This window comes from Zootoca vivipara, chromosome 12, assembly GCF_965207765.1.
Source record: "Zootoca vivipara chromosome 12, rZooViv2.hap1.1, whole genome shotgun sequence".
NCBI lineage: Eukaryota > Metazoa > Chordata > Lepidosauria > Squamata > Lacertidae > Zootoca > Zootoca vivipara.
The window spans coordinates 39,290,109-39,304,000 of NC_142595.1; the positions used below are offsets into that span (position 1 = coordinate 39,290,109).

The 13,892-nt window shown below is 44.6% G+C and overlaps 1 protein-coding gene across 7 annotated transcripts in view; it reads left to right on the top strand.

Annotated features, from left to right (window-relative positions):
* Nucleotides 1-13,892, top strand: part of LOC118095528 (uncharacterized) — a 48,919-nt gene that overhangs the window by 23,340 nt on the left and 11,687 nt on the right. The window contains exons 1-10 of one of the 7 annotated variants that reach the window (XM_088655435.1): nucleotides 4,161-4,989; nucleotides 6,241-6,513; nucleotides 7,509-7,617; nucleotides 9,436-9,688; nucleotides 9,802-9,951; nucleotides 10,611-10,675; nucleotides 11,230-11,453; nucleotides 11,956-12,209; nucleotides 12,616-12,744; nucleotides 13,211-13,340. In XM_088655435.1, the coding sequence (XP_088511561.1) occupies nucleotides 4,572-4,989; nucleotides 6,241-6,513; nucleotides 7,509-7,617; nucleotides 9,436-9,688; nucleotides 9,802-9,951; nucleotides 10,611-10,675; nucleotides 11,230-11,453; nucleotides 11,956-12,209; nucleotides 12,616-12,744; nucleotides 13,211-13,340 (2,005 nt within the window). In that variant the 5' untranslated portion in view covers nucleotides 4,161-4,571. The other 6 variants (XM_088655434.1, XM_088655438.1, XM_088655436.1 and 3 more) reach the window with 6 other exon arrangements.

Sequence of the window (13,892 nt, forward strand, 5' to 3'; positions counted from 1 at the left end):
AAGCTGGATGTGGTCAAAAATGAGATGACAAGAATAAATATCGACATCCTGGGCATCAGTGAACTAAAATGGAAGGGAATGGGCGAATTCAGTTCGGGTGACTATCATATCTACTACTGTGGGCAAGAATCCTGTAGCAGAAATGGAGTGGCCCTCATAGTCAACAAAAGAGTGGCAAAAGCTGTAATGGGATGCAATCTCAAAAATGACAGAATGATCTCGATACAAATCCAAGGCAGACCTTTTAACATCACAGTAATCCAAGTTTATGCACCAACTACCGTTGCTGAAGAAAGTGAAATTGACCAATTCTATGAAGACCTACAACAACTTCTAGAAATGACACCAAAGAAGGATGTTCTTCTCATTACAGGGGATTGGAATGCTAAAGTAGGGAATCAAGAGATAAAAGGAACAACTGGCAAGTTTGGCCTTGGAGTTCAAAATGAAGCAGGGCAAAGGCTAATAGAATTCTGTCAAGAGAACAAGCTGGTCATCACAAACACTCTCTTCCAACAACACAAGAGACGACTCTACACATGGATATCACCAAATGGGCAGCATCGAAATCAGATTGATTATATTCTCTGCAGCCAAAGATGGAGAAGCTCTATACAGTCAGCAAAAACAAGACCTGGAGCTGACTGTAACTCAGATCATCAGCTTCTTATAGCAAAATTCCAGCTTAAACTGAAGAAAGTAGGAAAAACCACTGGGCCAGTAAGATACAATCTGAATCAAATCCCTTATGAATACACAGTGGAAGTGAGGAACAGGTTTAAGGATTTAGATTTGGTGGACAGAGTGCCTGAAGAACTATGGATGGAGGCTCGTAACATTATACAGGAGGCAGCAACGAAAACCATCCCAAGGAAAAGGAAATGCAAGAAAGCAAAATGGCTATCCAACGAGGCCTTACAAATAGCGGAGGAGAGGAGGCAAGCAAAATGCAAGGGAGATAGGGAAAGATACAGGAAACTGAATGCAGATTTCCAAAAAACAGCAAGGAGAGACAAGAGGGTCTTCTTAAATGAGCAATGTAAAGAAATAGAGGAAAACAATAGAATGGGGAAAACCAGAGATCTGTTCAAGAAAATTGGAGATATGAAAGGAACATTTCGTACAAAGATTACCATAATCAAGGACAAAAGTGGAATGGACCTAACAGAAGCAGAAGACATCAAGAAGAGGTGGCAAGAATACACAGAGGAATTATACCAGAAAGATATGGAGGTCTCATACACCCCAGGTAGTGTGGTTGCTGACCTTGAGCCAGACATCTTGGAGAGTGAAGTCAAATGGGCCTTAGAAAGCACTGCTAATAACAAGGCCAGTGGAAGTGATGATATTCCAGCTGAACTATTTAAAATTTTAAAAGATGATGCTGTTAAGGTGCTACACCCAATATGCCAGCAAGTTTGGAAAACTCAGCAATGGCCAGAGGATTGGAGAAGATCAGTCTACATCCCAATTCCAAAGAAGGGCAGTGCCAAAGAATGCTCCAACTACCGCACAATTGCGCTCATTTCACACGCTAGCAAGGTTATGCTTAAAATTCTACAAGGCAGGCTTAGGCAGTATGTGGACCGAGAACTCCCAGAAGTGCAAGCTGGATTTCGAAAGGGCAGAGGAACCAGAGACCAAATAGCAAACATGCGCTGGATTATGGAGAAAGCTAGAGAGTTCCAGAAAAACGTCTACTTCTGCTTCATTGACTATGCAAAAGCCTTTGACTGTGTCGACCACAGCAAACTATGGCAAGTTCTTAAAGAAATGGGAGTGCCTGATCACCTCATCTGTCTCCTGAGAAATCTCTATGTAGGGCAAGAAGCTACAGTTAGAACTGGATATGGAACAACTGATTGGTTCAAAATTGGGAAAGGAGTACGACAAGGTTGTATATTGTCTCCCTGCTTATTTAACTTATATGCAGAATTCATCATGCGAAAGGCTGGACTAGATGAATCCCAAGCCGGAATTAAGATTGCCGGAAGAAATATCAACAACCTCAGATATGCAGATGACACAACCTTGATGGCAGAAAGCGAGGAGGAATTAAAGAACCTTTTAATGAGGGTGAAAGAGGAGAGCGCAAAATATGGTCTGAAGCTCAACATCAAAAAAACCAAGATCATGGCCACTGGTCCCATCACCTCCTGGCAAATGGAAGGGGAAGAAATGGAGACAGTGAGAGATTTTACTTTCTTGGGCTCCTTGATCACTGCAGATGGTGACAGCAGTCACGAAATTAAAAGACGCCTGCTTCTTGGGAGAAAAGCAATGACAAACCTAGACAGCATCTTAAAAAGCAGAGACATCACTTTGCCAACAAAGGTCCGTATAGTTAAAGCTATGGTTTTCCCAGTAGTGATGTATGGAAGTGAGAGCTGGACCATAAAGAAGGCTGATCGTCGAAGAATTGATGCTTTTGAATTATGGTGCTGGAGGAGACTCTTGAGAGTCCCATGGACTGCTAGAAGATCAAACCTATCCATTCTTAAGGAAATCAGCCCTGAGTGCTCCTTGGAAGGACAGATCGTGAAGCTGAGGCTCCAATACTTTGGCCACCTCATGAGAAGAGAAGAATCCTTGGAAAAGACCCTGATGTTGGGAAAGATTGAGGGCACTAGGAGAAGGGGACGACAGAGGACAAGATGGTTGGACAGTGTTCTCGAAGCTACGAACATGAGTTTGACCAAACTGCGGGAGGCAGTGCAAGACAGGAGTGCCTGGCGTGCTATGGTCCATGGAGTCACGAAGAGTCGGACACGACTAAACGACTAAACAACAAAGCTGTTTCCTGGAGTATGGCCGCTATCATATGCTGACAGCTTGAAGGAGACACAGATGAGTGTGGAGCACAGGGTGGGGACCAAAGGTGGGCAAACTACCCCCAAAGGAGTGTGATGTGTTATCCACCAGAGATACTACCCTTCCCCAATACCCCATACACCCCCTTACATGCTTGACACTAATTAATGCATGAAGGGGTTAAGACCATAGAGTAAGCTGTCCTGCCAGGCTTAGCTTCATATATTTCTCTGGTTCTCATCCCCTGCTTTCTCATGCCTTCCCCTGTACTACATTATGAGAGGATATGAACCTGTTCTTTGAACTTTAGTTTTATGCCTACCAATCCAGATAATAAAGTTTGCTGATGCATGAGAGTTTCAGGCATGTTACTGTAAACAAGATTAAACATTATAAGCAGTATAATGCACTGCAGGGCCATGATCTCTTCCTTGTTGACAGCAAGGTGGAGAAAGGTTTGGCATGAATTCATATGTATATGACCTTTGGGCTTGTGGGTTCCTGCAGAGAATCACCTGGTCGCTTATGCAGTTTGGCATTTGCATGAAACTGCAGGAAAAGTTTTATCTGGTGATTTATCCTATGGTTTCATGGAGCCAATTCCTGGGGTGAGGAGCTCCCTCACTGGAGGTCTTCAGGCAGAGTCTTGACAGCCACCTGCTGAACATGCTGCAGGGCTGCATTTTCTGCCTCAGGCCACATGGCCTACAAAACGCCCTCCAGCTCTATAGCATGCTGAGGATACTCCTCTCTCCCCTCCTCACATTATTTCAGGAAGGATGTAGAGGTCTTGAATTCTTGTCTGAGACCTGCCAGGGGACAGGATGTGGGTGCAGAAATGGAATATTAATTACTGGAATAACTGAGCCAATTACCTATTGTAACACAGAGTGTGCAGCCGCGTGGCTGTTGAATCTGGTTAGAGAGAAGATTTTACCTGTTGCAATCACATACAGAGATACGCTTGTATGTTTAAAAATATATATATACTTGTTGCGTCACAAAACCTACCGGGGGGGGGACTCGGTCAAGGAGTTCCTCCAGCCCTTTGTGGGCCGGGAATTAGTAAGAACATCCCCCCAAAGGGGAAAGAAACCTAGCGTTAGAGGGCACAACAAAAGCGCTAGAAGCTGCCGACACGCATCTCAAGCCCACCCCCAATAAGAATCCTGGGAGGGAACCATGGTTTACCTCTCAGACGCTTCCCAGCACCCTTAACAAAATATAGCTCCCAGTGTTGCTTTTTGGGGGCGGGGTTGCTTTAAATTCGCAAAGGGCGAATAGTTTCTTCTCGCACACTCACGCATTTTCCTGTCCCACCGTCCGGGTGCTGATCCCGGCTTCAGATCCTGCGCAAAGAGAGAGGGAGAGGGAGGGGGGGGGAATTCTCTTCTCTTTGGAGAATTGCGCTTCGGAGTTATTCCTCGAGGAACCTCTGGGCCAAGTTCTTGCAGCGCAGAGCTGGGCAGCAGGTGAGCCCGAGGTGAAGCGAAACCCCGCCCTCGAGTCTCCTGCAGCTGCCGGAGGGAAGGATCTTTAAGGAGAGTTTTCCTCGCCAAAGGGAACAGAAAGCGACGAGGAGAGGGGAGAGACCTGGCGGCGCTCGGAGCGGGTTTCCCGCTGCCCTCGCGCCAAGGCCTTCTCCCCCGGGGAGTCAGGCGCCGCGAGTTGGCACCTACTTCCCTTGGCAGAGTCTCGAGATCTGGGTCTTCGGGTGGCCGTGGTTTCTTCTGTGCTGGGGCTGGCGGAGAAGGAGCACGATGGCGAAGAAGATCGTCCTCAATCTCCCGGCTCTCTCCTTCACAGCTCCCCCAAGAAAGCGGGACGACGAGGACAGCATTTTCCCCGCGACGCGGCTGCCCAAAGCGGGTCCCTCGCTCTTTCTGGAGCCGCAGCCTTGGGCGATTCACTGCGCGGCTCAGCTTCTTCTGGGTACCTTGCTGGACTTGCGGGACGAGGACTGGAAGAAATTCAAGGGCGAACTGCTCAAATTCCCGGTCAAGGAGGGCGTCGTAAGAATCCCCAAAAGGTTGCTGAAGGAAGCCGATGCTCGGCAGTTCAGGGATCTGCTAATCCACTCCTATGGTGAGGCTTATGCCGTGGAGGTGACGGCGCTGGTGCTGCAGGCGATGGACTACAAGCCCCCGGTGGGCTCTCTCTTTGTTTTCATCAGGCTAAGTAAGGATCTCCGGAGAGGGGTGGATCCATCTGGCTGGCGGTAGTGATATCTCGGGGGTTCTGTTTGTACTGACAACGCAGCTCCTTCCCATGCCTGTAGTCGCCCAGGGGTGGGGCAATTTTCCCAGCAATGTTAGGCAGGACCAGCAGTGAAAGTGAGCAGAATGATGGGTGTCAATGTTACCTGCATAAAGTGGGCTAGTATTTTCACACATCCCTCTGCCCTCCATCTAGATCAGAAAGAAGCATTATCGGAGCTAGGGCTGGCCCAAGAGAGTTTAGCGCCTGAGGCGAAACAAAAAAAATGGCATCCACTACCCACCAGGGGAGAAGGAACATCAAGAACAAGGTGGGGAATAACGACCTGCTGCCCCTGTGGATCATGCCACCTGGGGCAGTTGCCTCCTCACCTTGCCTCATGAGTGCACCAGCCCTGATCAGAGCTCAAGGCCCCATTCCAGGAAGGCAGAGACAACCCAGGAGGGTTTCCAGGCTGGGTCAGTGAGGGGTGTGGCCTGGGAAGCATTCCAAGGGCTTGAAGGAGGGGCCTGGAGGAGCCCATTTGGCCACAGGGCTTGAGATTCCCTGCTCCTAGATTAGCATAGCCCCAAAGTGCAGTAATAAATAACAAAAAAGTGATATTTTTAGTACATGCACTATTTTCTATAGAAAGCTTTTGGCTGATGGCAATAATTCTCAGTAGCTTTCAACAACTGGATTGCCAGTGCTTAAGAAATTGCAAATACGGTATCTTCATCTTAGGATGCAGAGACCAGCAAAGAAACAGTTTACATGAATTTCTTATGGTTCAGATTTTCCCTTGTGGAATGCAGTCTTCTTTCCTTCATGTTTGAAGCCTGCAAACATTTAAGAAGAGGCATGTAAATTAAGAGTGTCTTCAGGCCTTCCTAACCCCCTTGGAGTGGTTTCTGTCTTCTGAGTCAGACTGAATTGCTGGAATCATTGGAAATCATAGAAAGATGAAAAGCTGCCTTAGGGTACATTGGACCAGTACATCGTCCAGCTCATTCCAAGGTTTTAGGCAGGAATATTTCCCAGCCCTATCTGGAGACTCCAGGGACTGAACCTGGGATCCTTTGTATGCATGAGATCTACCACTGATCCATGGCCCTTTCCCACTTAGTGCTACCTATTCAAGGTTTTCCAACAGGAAGAGAAGGGGAAGGGGAATGTAGGAACGCTGGATTTTTTTCTGTTCAATACTGCTACTAACATCAATAATTCCAACAGTAAGGATTACACATTTATGCCTGCTGGTCACCCTGAAAACCTTGAAGGAGTCAGATCTGAAGACATTCAAGGATAAACTTAGCATGTTCCCCTTCAAGGAAGGCTATGTCAGTATCCCCAAGGGGTTGCTGGAGGAAGCAAATGTTTGGGAGCTCACAGAATTGCTGCTTACCTACTGTGCTGAGGATTATTCTGTGGAGGTGGTGTCAGAGGTGCTGAAGTCCATTGAATGTGAGCCCTTGCCAGAATGGCTCTTTCGTCTCATTGGGAAAGGTAAGGAGCTTGGAAGAGAGAACATTGGCTGAGTCTGAGGGTCTTCTTCTAGGAGTGGGGCTGGGTGTAAAAGAAGCTTATTAGAAGGGCTTTGGGTGTGTCTGAAACCTGTGCAGCATTCTGAATATGTATTCTGGACAAAATCGGAGGGAAGACTAAAATCTGTGGGAATGTTCAGGAATGTGGATGAGGAAATATTATTATATGTATCCTCTCCCAGCTTGTGTTAACAAGCTCCAAACTTAGCAGAGTAACATTCCCTTTCAATGCACAGCAGAAAACAGTCGTACAGGCTTGCCTAAGCCTCTAGAATAATATATATTTCCTGGTATATTTTCCCTTTTTCCCTCTTAAAAGAAAAGACACGACACAGTGCTCTTTTAAAAGTATAAAAAGGGTTTACTTGCAAGCTTCTTGAGATACAGCACAACTCAAGAGGTAGACTAGTTTAGATAAAAGTAGTATATACATGTGAAGTTCACTTATATGAATTGCGACTCCATTTCCTCTCTCTCTTGGCTGGAAGCCTAGAGAGAGTCTCCTCACTAAGATGTTGCTTGCTCAAAGTGTGTGGTCCAAGAGAGGGGAAATGGCTACTGGCTAGTGAATTTATCTGCCACCTTTCCCATCTCATTTGCATGTGTGGAGGAACAGGAAACTGACCTGGTCAGGTGTTCCTCCATGTGGTCCTCTCCTCCATGTGGACACTCTAGGAACTGTTGTGAGTTGACTGCACCCATTTACATCCCACAATGATTTTGTGGGATGTAAACGGGTGCAGTCAACTCACAACAGTTCCTAGAGAGTGTCTCTCTTCAAGTTTCACAATGATTTTATAAAATCAATGCCAGCACTTCAGAACAATATTATCCCTTCCCCCTGGCTTACATATGCCTCCTGGCCCTGATGGTTCTGGCAGAACTTCAGCTAGGCCATGGGTATGATTAACTAAAGCTGTTTATGTGTACTCACTTTCTCAATATATCTAACAGCAGAGCAACCCCCCGAAACACATGTTTCAAAGCATCGGACAGCTGTAGTATTGTCTTCAAAAATTATTCAAGGTCTGGAGGAACTGGTTTCATCAGAAAGAGCCACCAAAGGGTAATTTCTACACTTTACTTAAGTGACTGAAGCCACCATTTTAGCATTGTGTTTTCCCCTCTCAGTTAACACTACACCAAACTACACTCTCAGTGCAACACAAATGCAAAACGCTTCAATTCTAAACATTATACAACAAGAATGTTACTTGCCCAAAAATGGAAAGAAGAAGAAGTCCAAGCAAAGGAAGAATTGATACAAAAACTTACAGAATATGCAGAAATGGAGAAACTTACCGGAAGAATAAGAAACCAAGATAACAAACTTTTTTATATATAAAAGAATGGAAATGGTTTATTGAATATTTACAGATGAATTGTAAACAGATAAAAACACTGGCAGGATTATTGTAATAACCTGCAGCTACATAAGAGTATATATATAAAGAAGATAAATAAATGAGTAAGTTAATCTGGATATGCAGAAGATATTAAAAATAAATTTAAGGAACCGCAGAAAGAAGGGGAAGGAAGTAAAGTTTTTAAATGTCAAAATGATTGTAAAATCAGTAAAATGTATATATCTGAAAAGTATAAATAAAATTAAGTACAGTATACACACACACACACATTATAAGTCATTTAACAAGCTCTCCTGCTTAAAACAAATAAATGCTTTAGCACCAATTTAATAATTGTGTATGTGCTTTTTAAAGGAAAAGGCTGCTTGGAAGAAAGAATATTTCTTTCTTCCGTTTCCTGCCCACAGATGACTTTCTAAGTCAACCATTGGGCAGTAAAACCAAAGTACATATTTACTGCTGAAGCTGTCAGGCTGCCAGATACTTTTCAGGCCGGCCTCACTCCACAACCATAAAGGTGCAGAGCCGGTGGAATATAGTGAGCTGTGAAACAGGGAAGTCCGGATCAGATCTTGCCTCTATATAACGAAGCGACTGTGTGGACTGTTTCTCAGCCTCCCCCATCCTGCCCATATTAAGATAATAATGCTAAGCTAAGAACTAAAGATAAGAACTGACTGGGGTTACTGGAAGGATATTCGAGTGAGTCTATTTCATAGACTCCCATCAGGTGTCAAGGAAATAAACAACTATCTGACTTTTAGAAGACATCTGAAGGCAGCCCTGTTTACGGAAGTTTTTAATGTTTGATGTTTTATCATGTTTTTAATACAGTGGTACCTCGATTTACGAAGACGATCCGTTCTGTGGCGCTCTTCGTAAGTCGAAGTCTTCGGTTGTCGAAGCGCCCGTTTTGCACATGCACTGGCCGCGCGTGCCACTTGTGCGCAAGCACAGAACGCGTGCACAGTGAAAAGACTTCCAGGTTTGTCGACTTCAGAAGTCAAAACCTTCAGAAGTCGAGTCGTTCGGATGTTGAGGTACCACTGTATTCTGTTAGGAGCCGCCCAGAGTGGCTGGGGAAACCCAGCCAGATGGGCGGGATATAAAGCTGTTGTTGTTGCTCTTGTTCTTGTTGTAGAATGAGGGACAGCAGGACAATTTTTTTAGCCCTGAGGGTTGTGTGTGCAGATGAGTAGTGGGTTGGGAGCAGCACACTTGCTCAGATATGTGCACAAACACACCCACCTTTACAATTCTCATTCCCACTCTCTCTTACACACACAACTTTCCCCTCCACTCATTTCACACGTACACTTTTAGCTCCCTCTTCACCTGCTGGCACACCTGATTTTGAAGGTGAAATTGCACAGCTTAAGGCTAAGAAAAGAAGGCAAAGTTCCCCAAGTCTTGGTGGGCCCCAGGGTGTGCAGCTGAGGGCTACCGATGGCCCACTGGCTGCAGGTTGGCCACCTAACCAGGTTCTAGTTCTCCCCCTGCTTCTGTTTCTGCCACAGGTCATTGAAAAGATTTGCATTCTTCAGTGATGAGATGGTCTGCAAGGGAAGAGAACAGTTGATTGAAATTCTTGAAGGGGACCTAGACTTCGTCTTGCACGCCCTACACTCTTGCTCTGTCATCACCCTACAAGAATACAAGGACGTTTTCAAAATGGAGAAGGATTCTAAAGAGAAAATTAAAAAATTACTAAGTATAATCCTGGACAGGGGAGAACAAGCTTGTTGTCGGTTCCTGGAATGTTTAGAAATGGTATGTCCAGCTTCTGTTCGGATCCTGCTATTTGCAGTACTGGGTGGATTTGACCTCACGTCATTCTTATTCCTCAAGGTCATTTTTTGCATCTTTCTTCATTTTCACAACAGTCATATTGGTTTAAAAATAAAGTCCATGTTTCTGGCCAGTCAGTGCTGCAGTCTGAATCCCTCCTATTCAGAGAGGAAATGAGGAACCAGAAAATGGAGCGTTCTGAAGATCTTGGAGAAAGTGTCATGTGCATCCAGTGTTCCATCGAGGTAAGGGTTTCACTGGCTGCATCAAAACAGATGGTTCCATGTGCTAATAAACCATGGCAAGTGGGCAATGGGCACTTATCACACTGTGTTTCTCGTTTAGTGTGGAATCATCTTGCCTCACTCATATTTTGTGGGGGGTCCAGCTGTTCGTTACATTTCAATCCTCCTGTGTTTCCTGGAGCTTAAATGTTTCTTCATTTGCTTGCATTGTGGTACAGTACTTTCCAATATTGGCATGTCCACAGGTGTCTCCAGAAATAATTCTCTGGGTGAAAGGAGAGTGGGAGAATCTGGTATAGATGGACACCAAGTGCCAATCCACAGTGTCCCCCTTCTTCCCCCTCATCTGTACTTAGGGAGGAAATGTTAATGGATGTTTGGGTTGCAGCCATGCTATAATCAGATATTTTGGAAGAGTATATCTTCTTTTAATGTTGTTTTTAATGGATCAGCAATTCACACAGTATTTCAGAATTCAGCACAGGTCCAACTACTATACTAAAAATGAATACAGAATGCAGCAGGTATAAAGAGCTTTTAGCAATGTGTAGCTGTGGGGTGGAGCTCAAGAAGGGCTCCTTGATGCGGTCATGGTGGGTGTTCCTATTTTCAGATAGAAGGAGGAATATGGTATCAATTCAGACAATTCTTTGTTATAGGAGCTTCCAGAAAAGATAAGACCAGAGAAAGTTTGGGATTCACAAAGGAGCCACGAAACTTACAGGTGAGTAATAGGCAGCCTTGTTTAGGGAAGCTTTTAATGTTTAAGAAATTAGTGTACAGTATTCTAATATTTCTGTTGGAAGCCGCCCAGAGTGGCTGGGGTGGCCCAGCCAGATGGGTGGGGTATAAAAAATAAATTTTTATGTTTTTATTTATTTTTATTCTCTTTTCAAAAGCTTCCTACTATCAGAGAATCTTTCCTGCATTGCATGTGGATATGGTGATGCTCCCACATTGCGGTGCTCTCTACGGCATACTCTGCTTGCCCCTGTGGGTGCACATCACTATGGAAGATGAGTAGTGGACATAAAGCATGTACCCCCTAACATAAATCCTGACTACGCCCATTGCATGCCACAGCACGGTATCAGATGAAGAGCCAAAAGCTAAGAACCAAAATTCTAATCAATGCTGGCCTGAAATACTGCTAATGATCATTGTTATCAAGAGAGCACATTTGGCATGACCCACAAATCGCTTATAAGAGTATCAGCTGGAACAGTAGAGGAAGCTGAATCGATCTCTTTCAACCCCTTTTGTCTTTCTCGCCTTCAGATTTTGCTTCACTGAGGCTGGCTCCTTCCTTTGCTGTTGTACTGACCTTATATTTAAGGTACGAGGAGCTGTGACCATAACATACCACTTTGATTCATGGGCTCAACACCTGCATGAATGGCAAATGATAGAGCTGGCTGTCGCTGGTCCTTTGCTCAACATCCGAGCGGATCCAGAAGAAGCTGTGGCAGAAGTTCACTTCCCTCACTTCTTGTGCCTTGCAGGTATGGTAGGGAAAAAAGCTTCCAAGAATAGAGTGGTAATATTCATTCCTGTTTAAGATTCTTCCTTTTGTCTATCATGTGCATTGCTTAATGGTTGAATAATGCTATAGGCTGGTTCAGTGGATCACAATGCTTTATCTGCCTTTTGTGACTTCTTTTGATTTTGCAAGAATTCTGTCTTTTTGCAAGAATTCTGTCTTTTTGCAAGAATTCTGTCTTTTTTCTTTGACTTTCTATATTTTGTACTGTATGACTTACTGTGTTTTGTACTGTAACTTGCTTTGGGAGGACATTGCTCTGTAATGTGGACCTTTAAAAACACCTATAGATTATGATAACAAAATAAACACTTAAGAACATAGAAAGAATCTGCTGGATCAGGCCAATGGTTTGATTTGCATTAAACAGGAAGGGAGAAGGGACGAGTTTTCTCACCTAAACTCAAGTCTACAGTACAGTATAGTGAAATGTTTGGCCGTGTTTCCTTTGTGTTTCTTTTCAGGTAAAGACAGTTCCCATGTCTACATAGCACATTTTGTTGAAGGAAAGATGAGACTGGAGAAGCCACATGGCGTGCGGCCATATCATGCTGTATTGAAAGCCCCCCGCTTCTATTCCTGTGGGGTCATCTTCAAAAAGGCATTGTTTAAACGAAAGATAATGGTCCACGCCATGGCACTGCTATATCAGGAGCTGGAAATCTCAGTCCCAAAATTCCACCTATACCTCCTACCCAACGACTCTTCCCTAAGAAAGGTAACTGGGAATCTCCAACTCTGATTTGTGTTCTGGGCAGGCTAGATTATTAGCCCGATTTTGATTATGAAAACAGTGATACTATTAATTGTCTATTCTGTTGAAAATGCTGGGATGCAACTCAGTATGTGCTGAAGGCTGATGTAGCTGCATGGGTGAAAGTAGTTAGAGAGAGGACTCTCCAAGTTTTCCTGCACTGTCTTTTAACCCTTGCTGACCTTCCTTCAGGCTTGAGTGATATTCTTTGGATTGCTGAACTTTACTTCCTTCTTCTCCATGCCATCCTTGGGAGAGGAGACATCTCTTTTGGATGTCTCTCTATTCGAGATGCAAGAGTAAGCAAAGGGACCATAGATTTGGTGTCTTCCTTTCATGTCTCCAAAGTGACCATGTTTGCCCTTCCCAGAATGTCGATAAATTTGAGGAAATGTGGCCTTCAAGAAGACTGCCAAAACCTTCTGGAGCACTCAAGCCTCTGAAGATCGGCTCTCGCGTCTTCATCCAAAATTTAGATGGTGTCACAGTCTGCCCTGAGGTAGGAGACCAGAGATGGTTACAGGGTTGCCTGGAGGGAACCAAGCCTGTGAGGTTTAACAATGGAAGGAGCCAAACCAGGATCCCTTCAGTCTTTTGTTTACCCCCTTTTGATAGCTGGGGAGGTGATGGAATTACATTGGAAGTGTTGGGATGCATCTCAGCTTGCACTTGAGGCTGATGTGTCTGCATGGGGAAAGGGAGGCAGAGGAGGACAGAGCCTTCCCGGTTTCCTAGATTGTCCTGTCTGACCTAACCTGTGCTGACGTCCTCTCAGGTGCTACACTGATATCTCATTTACCGCTTCCTTTTTCTTCATCCTCATCTTGATAAAGGAGACATTTTTTGTGTCTCTCCTGCTGAGATGCAAAAACAACCATGGCTGTTTGCATCTCTTCAGTTCATCTTTTTCTCTGCATTTGGAGAACAGTTAAAGCCACATTCACACCTACAGAGCTTTCTCACAGGAACTGGAGCTTCAATACATGGAGGAGCAGTTCCTCGAAATCAGTGCTGAATTCATGCAAGACAAGCTCAACTTCAAGCTGATGGAGAGAAGCACGAATGAACTGGTCTGGGAGGCCCATGTGAGGCAAGGTGAGCTTTGGCTGAGAGAGGACCACAAGGTTGGGCCATAGCTCAGGAGGCAGGATGGAAAGTGTGGGAATGTTCAGGAATGTGGATGAGGAGATATTGTTTAATATATCCTATCCCAGCTTGTGTTAACAAGTTCCAAACTTAGCAGAGTTTACATTCCCTTTTAATGCACAGCAGAAACGGTTGCTCAGGCTTGCTGAAGCCTCTAGAATAATATATATATTTCCTGGTATTTCCCCTTTATCCCTCTTAAAAGAAAATACACGACACAATGCTCTTTAAAAGTAAAAAGAGTTTACTTACAAGACATCCTGAGTTAACTGTATAATCTCAGAAAGGCAGGCTTGCTTAGAAAAAGTAATATATACATGTGAAGTCCACTCATATGGGGTGAGACTCCATTTTCTCTCTCTTTTGGCTGGAAGCCGAGAGAGAGTCTCTCACTAAGATGTTGCTTCTCTGAAGTCAGAATCCAAAAAGAGAGTAATGGCCGCTGGCCAGTGAATTTACCTGGCAGCTTACCCATCTCATTTGCATGTAGAGGAAGTTCAT